Source organism: Cherax quadricarinatus, chromosome 51, assembly GCF_038502225.1.
Source record: "Cherax quadricarinatus isolate ZL_2023a chromosome 51, ASM3850222v1, whole genome shotgun sequence".
NCBI lineage: Eukaryota > Metazoa > Arthropoda > Malacostraca > Decapoda > Parastacidae > Cherax > Cherax quadricarinatus.
The window spans coordinates 11,998,510-12,008,509 of record NC_091342.1 but is presented as its reverse complement, the minus strand read 5'-3'; the positions used below and the strand labels follow the sequence as shown (position 1 = coordinate 12,008,509).

General features: G+C 40.3%; 1 protein-coding gene across 1 annotated transcript in view; it reads right to left on the bottom strand.

Annotated features, from left to right (window-relative positions):
• LOC128706316 (WD repeat-containing protein 26-like) overlaps positions 1 to 10,000 on the bottom strand; it is a 168,898-nt gene that overhangs the window by 113,266 nt on the left and 45,632 nt on the right. Inside the window, 1 exon segment of the mRNA XM_070095853.1 lies at positions 4,552 to 4,688. Coding sequence (XP_069951954.1) covers positions 4,552 to 4,688 — 137 coding nt within the window.

Genomic DNA, 10,000 nt, shown 5'->3' with positions numbered 1-10,000 from the left:
GGGAATGGAAGAGGTATAGAAGGCAAAGGACCCAGGAGAATAAGGATAGTAGTCATAGAGCCAGAAATGAATATGCACAGGTAAGAAGGGAGGCCCAACGACAATATGAAAATGAAGAATTGAGACACTTATGTAACATAAGGGACTCTTTATTGAAGAAACATTTCACCACACAGTGGCTTCATCAGTCCAATAAAGTAGAAATGGGTAAGGGGATGAGGAGTTTGAGGTAATCAGTCCCTCAACCTGGAATCGATGTGTTCAGTCCATCACTCTTGTAGGAAGTACAGCATAGGGCCAGAAAGATGGTTTATATACTGCAGTCAGATGTGTCGAAGCAGGAGGAGGCGGGATCACAGTGGGACCTGCCACTAGTTTAAGTAGGTCGTCGTCCTAAGGTTGGACAAGCGCTGAAGTCTTTGTACCAAGATCCCATGATGTTGCAGTGTCTGACAGATGTGATGAATGGTTTTGAAAACCGACAACTTGAAGAATTGAGACACTTATGCAACACATGGGAATCTTTATTGAAGAAATGTTTTGCCACACAGTGGCTTCATCAGTCCAATACAAAGTAGAAATGGGTAAGGAGAGGAGGAGTTTGAGGTAATCAGTCCCTCAACCTGGAATCGATGTGTTCGACTCATCTGACTGCAGTATATAAGCCACCTCTCTGGCCCTATGCTGTACTTCTTACAAGAGTGATGGACTGAACACATCGATTCCAAGTTGAGGGACTGATTACCTCAAACTCCTCCTCTCCTTACCCATTTCTACTTTGTATTGGACTGATGAAGCCACTGTATGGCGAAACGTTTCTTCAATAAAGATTCCCATATGTTGCATAAGTGTCTCAATTCTTCAAGTTGTTGGTTTTCAAAACCATTCATCACAAATATGAAAATGACATAGCTGCGAAAGCCAAATCCAACCCGAAGCTGTTGTACAGCCACGTCAGGAGGAAAACAACAATCAAGGACCAGGTAATCAGGCTGAGGAAGGAAGGAGGAGAGATCACAAGAAACGACTTAGTAGTATGTGAGGAACTCAACATGAGATTCAAAGAAGTGTTCACAGAGGAGACAGAAGGGACTCCAGAAAGACAGAGGTGGGGTACACCACCAAGTGTTGGACACAATACATGCAACCAAGGAAGAAGTGAAGAGGCTGCTGAGCGAGCTAGACACCTTAAAGGCGACGGGGCCGGATAACGTCTCTCTATGGGTCCTAAGAGAGGGAGCAGAGGCGCTATGTGTACCCCTAACAATATTCAGCACCTCTATCGAAACAGGGAGATTACTCGAGGTATGGAAGACAGCAAATGTAGTCCCAATTTTTAAAAAAGGAGACAGACAAGAAGCACTAAACTACTGACAAGTGTCACTGACATGTATAGTATGCAAAGTTATGGAAAAGATTATCAGAAGAGTGGTGGAACACCTAGAAAGAAATGAGCTTATCAACAACAGCCAACACAGTTTCAGGGACAGGAAATCCTGTGTCGCAAACCTACTGGAGCTCTTTGACAGGGTGACAGCAGTAAGACAAGAGAGAGATGGGTGGGTAGATTGCATTTTCTTGGACTGTAAGAAGGCATTTGACACAGTTCCACACAAGAGATTAGTGCAAAAACTGGAGGACCATGCAGGGATAACAGGGAAGGCACTACAATAGATCAGGGAATACCTATCAGGAAGACAGCAGCAAGTCATTGTATGAGGCGAGGTGTCAGAGTGGGCGCCTGTGACAAGTGGGGTTCCACACGGGTCAGTCCTAGGACCAGTGCTGTTTCTGGTATTCATGAACATGACAGAATGAATAGACTCCGAAGTGTCCCTGTTTGCAGATCATGTAAAGTCGATGAGAAAAATTCAATTGGACGTGGACCAGGGATTTGGACAGGCTGCAGGCCTGGTCCAGCAATTGGCTCCTGGAGTTCAACCCCACCAAGAGCTAAGTCATGAAGAGCGGGGAAGGACAAAGAAAACCGCAGACGGAGTACAGTCTAGGGTGCCAGAGACTACAAACCTCACTCGAGGAAAAAGACCTTGAGGTGAGTGTAACACCAGGCACATCTCCTGAGGCGCACATCAACCAAATAACTGCTGCAGCATATGGGTGCCTAGCAAACCTAAGAACAGCATTCCGCCATCTTAACCCTTTCACTATTTTGTTCGTATATATACGTCTTAAGAGCCAGCGTTTCGGACGTATATACAGTGGACCCCCGGTTAGCGATATTTTTTCACTCCAGAAGTATGTTCAGGTGCCAGTACTGACCGAATTTGTTCCCATAAGGAATATTGTGAAGTAGATTAGTCCATTTCAGACCCCCAAACATACACGTACAAACGCACTTACATAAATACACTTACATAATTGGTCGCATTCGGAGGTGATCGTTATGCGGGGGTCCACTGTATACGCAATAATTCTAGCGGCTTCAAATCAAGCCAGAGAAAGCCGGTAAGCCCACATGTGAGAGAATGGGTCTGTGTTGTCAGTGTGCACCATAAAAAATTCCTGCAGCACGCAGTGCATAATGAGAAAAAAACTGATCTTTTTTGGATTAAAACACTGACTCTGAGGTGTATTTTCGCATAACATTTATCATTGTATTCTCGTTTTCATGGTCTCACATGATAAAATGGAAAACATTGCAGAAATAGAGATGAAATTGAAATTGAGCTCAAAGTAGCGGAAATGTTCGATTTTTACCAATGTTCGAGAGTAAGCAAATCACACCACATGTCCAATACACATCAACTGGGGAGTCTAATATTCTTTCACTAGTGCACTGATATTATTTATACCATTTTTACAATAATGCAGTAGTCTGCATAACAGTAATTTTTTTATTTTTTGTATGAATAAAAAATCAAAATAGAAAGCAATAGTAATATAAATGGGGCCTAGACACGTGACTAATGAACAGAGGATATGTTATTTTAGTGCCAAGAATGTCTACATTGTTTATTCTGGACCCTATTTTGAAATTGGCATCTTTTTTAATTTGCATGAAATTTGCCAAACTGCCAATTTCTGACCACTTTATTTGGTAGTTCTAATCGGTAAATAGGCGGTTTCTTGTACTCAACTGATAGATAAAATGGAGTTCTAAAGAAATAGCTACGAGTTTGGTCAACTGGAACAACGGAATTGGCCAAAAACAGGGCTCAAAGTCGGCGAAATCGCCGATGTGTATATGTAGCCGAGACCGCCAACTTCGCGGGAGCGTAATTCCGTGAGTTTTCAACCAAATTTCGTACTTTTGGTGTCATTACCATCAGGAAAAGATTCTCTGTCATTTCAAAAAAATAATTTTTCCCAAAAATTTTGCGACAGAATGACAGCTTCAGAAAGGGGCTTGCAACAGTCAAAGGGTTAATACGGAATCATTCAGGACCCTGTATACTGTGTACGTTAGGCACATATTGGAGTATGCGGCACCAGTTTGGAACCCACATCTAGCCAAGCACGTAAAGAAACTAGAGGAAGTGCAAAGATTTGCAACAAGACTAGTCCCAGAACTAAGGGGTATGTCCTACAAGGAGAGATTAAGGGAAATTAACCTGACGACACTAGAGGACAGGAGAGATAGGGGGGACACGATAACGACATACAAAATACTGAGAGGAATTGACAAGGTGGACAGATAGGATGTTCCAGAGATGGGACACAGCAACAAGGGGACACAGTTGGAAGTTGAAGACACAGATGAATCACAGGGATGTTAGGAAGTATTTCTTCAGTCACAGAGTAGTCAGGATGTGGAATAGTTTGGGAAGGAATGTAGTGGAGGCAGGATCCATTCATAGCTTTAAGCAGAGGTATGATAAAGCTCATGGTTTAGGGAGAGTGACCCAGTAGCGGCCAGTGAAGAGGTGGGGCCAGGAGCTATGACTTGACCCCTGCAACCACAACTAGGCGAGTACGCACGCACACACGTGCACACACACACACCTCAGGGGTTTTATTTTCTCTTTTCTTACTAGTTCTTGTTTATTTCCTGTTTCCTCCATGTGGAAGTGGAACAGAATTCTTCCTCCGTAAGCCATGCATGTTGTCAGAGGTGACTAAAATGCTGGGAGCAAGAGACTGGTAACCTCTTCTCCCATATATATTACTAAAGTTAAAAACAGAAACTTTCATTTCTCTTTTTGGGCCAACTGCTTCAGTGGGATACGGCTGGTTTGTTTAAAGAAGAAGACATGTACTTGTAAAGTAAACTCTTATTAACTTCTTATACCCTATATAAAAATTCTTTGATGTACTAGAAGCACTAAGTGCAAACAAAAGTGAAAAATAATAGTACTACAGTATATCTGTCACCAGTTTCAAGGGGTCTTCCACCCTCACAGCCTGGACTAGGGCCAGGCTTCCTTATTGATTAACTTTCCAACCAGGTTGTTGCTGCTGGAATCCCATAAGACCATATAAATTTGTACTGAATATGATGTTCAAAATGAGGACATAATAGATTATCACGTATCAGGCACATAGCATTGAAAGGCTTGGTATAATAACTAGTGATAGTTGAGGCATGTGCACCTTGATAGTTGATGAACACGATCCATGTTGTGCTTCAGTGGTGTGAGCTGTGAGCGGAGGCAGGTCAGTGCATCCAGCACCTGTCCGCTCTCCAGCAGCTCCAGGTACTTCTGTTCCAGTAGTAAGAAATGCATCTCCTAAAAAAAAAGACAAATGTAAATTAATAATTTTTCTATTGCATTAGCCTCTTCAATAAATGTTTACAAACGAAGTTTTTAGATAACCCAGAGTTGTGTGTATCTGAAACTTACCTTCAGATAATTCTCAAGTCACTATATACCAATGAAGTCTCCAACTAGTTACCTGTACACTGGTAAGGTCTGAAGTGACCTCCAATCACAGAACTGCATCTTTTTTTTTTACAGAAAATGCACTCTACCAGAGCAACCAGTACCAAAGTCCAGTTCTGTTTCAGAACAATTGTGGTCAACAAGTCAGAAAAATTGTGCAGGTCCTCCATCGCAAATCCGGCATCACTGGGACCTGTAGTGTGCCGGATTACTGAGTTTGCCAGATTACAGAGTGGTTAGAATACACTTAATAAAATTAACCAACTTGACTTTCACAAAGTTCATTGAACATCGACAAAAATCGAACATTTCCACTACTTAGAGCTCAATTTTAAGATACTTTTTTGTTGTGAAACCAATCAAAATCGTATCTATTTCTGTAATATATCTTCCATTCTATCAAATAAGACCAAGAAAAAAAAAGCGTTTGTTTTTTCAGTGTACGTTAAGAAGCATCTTTCCATCATACACTGCCCAAGTTTCAATAAGATAGCCCAACAAATAACTGGGAATTTTTTTTTTTTTTCAACAAGCTGGCAGTCTCCCACCGAGGCAGGGTGACCCAAAAAAGAAAGAAAATCCCCAAAATGAAAATGCTTTCATCATCATTCAACACTTTCACCACACTCACACATAATCACTGTTTTTGCAGAGGTGCTCAGAATACAACAGTTTAGAAGCATATACGTATAAAGATACACAACATATCCCTCCAAACTGCTAATATCCAAACCCCTCCTTTAAAGTGCAGGCATTGTACTTCCCATTTCCAGGACTCAAGTCCGATTATATGAAAATAACCGGTTTCCCTGAATCCCTTCACTAAATATTACCCTGCTCACACTCCAACAGATCGTCAGGTCCCAAGTACGATTCGTCTCCATTCACTCCTAACACGCTCACGCATGCTTGCTGGAAGTCCAAGCCCCTTGCCCACAAAACCTACTTTACCCCCTCTCTCCAACCCTTTCGAGGATGACCCCTACCTCGCCTTCCTTCCCCTATAGATTTATATGCTTTCCATGTCATTCTACTTTGATCCATTCTCTCTAAATGACCAAACCACCTCAACAACCCCTCTTCTGCCCTCTGACTAATACTTTTATTAACTCCACACCTTTTCCTAATTTCCACACTCCGAATTTTCTGCATAATATTTACACCACACATTGCCCTTAGACAGGACATCTCCACTGCCTCCAACCGTCTCCTCGCTGCTGCATTTACCACCCAAGCTTCACACCCATATAAGAGTGTTGGTACTACTATACTTTCATACATTCCCTTCTTTGCCTCCATAGATAACGTTTTTTGACTCCACATATACATCAATGCACCACTCACCTTTTTTCCCTCATCAATTCTATGATTAACCTCATCCTTCATAAATCCATCCGCCGACACGTCAACTCCCAAGTATCTGAAAACATTTACTTCTTCCATACTCCTCCTCCCCAATTTGATATCCAATTTTTCTTTATCTAAATCATTTGATACCCTCATCACCTTACTCTTTTCTATGTTCACTTTCAACTTTCTACCTTTACACACATTCCCAAACTCATCCACTAACCTTTGCAATTTTTCTTTAGAATCTCCCATAAGCACAGTATCATCAGCAAAAAGTAACTGTGTTAATTCCCATTTTGAATTTGATTCCCCATAATTTAATCCCACTCCTCTCCCTAACACCCTAGCATTTACTTCTTTTACAACCCCATCTATAAATATATTAAACAACCATGGTGACATTACACATCCCTGTCTAAGACCTACTTTTACCGGAAAGTAGTCTCCGTCTTTTCTACACACCCTAACCTGAGCCTCACTATCCTCATAAAAACTTTACAGGATTTAGTAACTTACCACCTATTCCATATACTTTCAACATCTGCCACATTGCTCCCCTATCCACTCTATCATATGCCTTTTCTAAATCCATAAATGCAATAAAAACTTCCCTACCTTTATCTAAATACTATTCACATATATGCTTCAATGTAAACACTTGATCTACACATCCCCTACCCACTCTGAAACCTCCTTGCTCATCCGCAATCCTACATTCTGTCTTACCTCTAATTCTTTCAATTATAACCCTACCATACACTTTTCCTGGTATACTCAATAAACTTATTCCTCTATAATTTTTACAATCTCTTTTGTCCCCTTTCCCTTTATATAAAGGACTATACATGCTCTCCGCCAATCCCTAGGTACCTTCCCCTCTTTCATACATTTATTAAACAAAAGTACCAACCACTCCAACACTATATCCCCCCCTGCTTTTAACATTTCTGTCATGATCCCATCAGTTCCAGCTGCTTTACCCCCTTTCATTCTACGTAATGCCTCACGTACCTCCCCCACACTTACATTCTGCTCTTCTTCACTCCTAAAAGATGATATACCTCCCTGACCAGTGCATGAAATTACCACCTCCCTTTCTTCCTCAACATTTAAAAGTTCCTCAAAATATTCTCGCCATCTACCTAATACCTCCCTCTCCCTATCTACTAACTCCCCTACTCTGTTTTTAACTGACAAATCCATACTTTCCCTAGGCTTTCTTAACTTGTTTAACTCACTCCAAAATTTTTCCTATTTTCATTAAAATTTCTTGACAGTGCCTCTCCCACTCTTTCATCTGCTCTCCTTTTACACTCTCTCACCACTCTCTTCACCTTTCTTTTACTCTCCATATACTCTGCTTTTCTTATAACACTTCTGCTTTGTAAAAACCTCTCATAAGCTAACTTTTTCTCTTTTATCACACCCTTTACTTCATCATTCCACCAATCACTCCTCTTTCCACCTGCCCCCACCCTCCTATAACTACAAACTTCTGCCCCACATTCTAATAATGCATTTTTAAAACTATTCCAACCCTCTTCAACCCCCCACTACTCATCTTTGCACTAGCCCACCTTTCTGCCAACAGTCGCTTATGTCTCCCCCGAACTTCCTCGTCCCTTAGTTTATACACTTTCACCTCCCTCTTACTTGTTGTTGCCACCTTCCTCTTTTCCCATCTACCTCTTACTCTAACTGTAGCTACAACTAAATAATGATCCGATATATCAGTTGCCCCTCTATAAACATGTACATCCTGGAGCCTACCCATCAACCTTTTATCCACCAATACATAATCTAACAAACTACATTCATTACATGCTACATCATACCTTGTATATTTATTTATCCTATTTTTCATAAAATATGTATTACTTATTACCAAATCTCTTTCTACACATAGCTCAATTAAAGGCTCCCCATTTACATTTACCCCTGGCACCCCAAATTTACCTACTACTCCCTCCATAATATTTTTACCCACTTTAGCATTGAAATCCCCAACCACCATTACTCTCACACTTGATTCAAAACTCCCCATGCATTCACTCAACATTTCCCAAAATCTCTCTCTCTCTACACTTCTTTCTTCTCCAGGTGCATACACGCTTACTATAACCCACTTTTCACATCCAGTCTTTATTTTACTCCACATAATCTTTGAATTAATATATTTATAGTCCCTCTTTTCCTGCCATAGCTTATCCTTCAACATTATTGCTACTCCTTCTTTAGCTCTTTGAAACCCCTGACCTAATCCCATTTATTCCTCTCTATTGAAACTCTCCCACCCCCTTCAGCTTTGTTTCACTTAAAGCCAGGACATCCAGCTTCTTCTCATTCATAACATCCACAATCATCTCTTTCTTATCATTTGCACAACATCCAAAAATCATGGGGCAAGCCCAAGCCAAGTACTGGAAACAATTCACTGACTTTTTTGGGTTATCCTAGGTTCTCTATACATACGCTGCTATGTATGATAATCTATGTAACTGTATTTTTGTATACCTGAATAAACTTACTTATTTACTTATTTCTATTCTGTTGACTGAGTACAAGAAACTGCTCATTCACCTATTTCAACTACCCAATAAAGTGGTCAGAAATTGGCAATTTGGCCAATTTCACACAAATTTCAACAGATGCCAATTTCAAAATAGGGTCCAGAATTAACAATGCAGACATTCCTGGCACATTTTTTATGTTCATTAGTCACGGCTCCAGACCCCTCTTATATTACTCTTGCTTACCATTTGGAATTTTTATTCACACACACACACACACACACACACACACACACACACACACACACACACACACACACACACACACACACAAAAAAAAAAAAAAAAAAAAAAAATAGAAGGTTTAATGTTATGCGACTACTGCATTATTGTAATAATTGTATAAATAATGTCAATCCATTCTTGACTGCGTATTGGAATTTGGACTGGCAGGCACACACGTATTAGACGGTGATGTCATTTGTTTACTCTTGAACATCGCTAAAGAATGGAACATTTCCGTTACTCTGAGAGCAATTTCAAGGTACTTTTCATCATGAAAGCAATCAAAATCATATCTATCTCTGTAATTTATCTTCCATTCTATCAAATGAGACAAAAAAAACGAGAATACAACCATAAAAGCCATACAAAAATATACCGCTAAGGGGCCGCTAATGGCTGAGAAGTGAACTCCGTTATTTATGGTCTGATTTCTTTCATTTTTGGTGTACGTTAAGAAGTATCTTTCCATCATACATTGCCCAAGTTTCAATAAGATAGCCCAACAAACAACTGAGAGAAATAATAATAATAATAATAATAATAATAATAATTTTATTTACGGCCGACTTGTTGAAAAAAAAAAATGTATGTGGTATACAGGTCTAGCTGACATCAGTGACATATTACTAAACAGAAAGCCCTTTGTTATGCTAAGCATTTCAGGCAAATTAGGTCAGTGTCCCTGGATAAGACCCACACCAATCCACTAACACCCACGTACCCATTTACTGATGGGTGAACATAGACAACAGGTGTAAAGAAACATGCCCAATGTTTCTACCCTGGCTGGGAATCGAATATTTACCAAAAATCATATATGGCTAGCCCAAGCTAGGTACCAGAAATAAGCCACTTTGACTTTTTTGGATTATCCTACACACATGTTGCTGTGTGTGATAATCAATGCAGAGAAAACAGCTTTTTTGTTTCAGTTTTATTGTGTAGTATGAGTGTATATCACAGTTAGCCCTGTGCTATACTCTGTTTTCTCTAAGTCCCCCCAAGACAGGGATA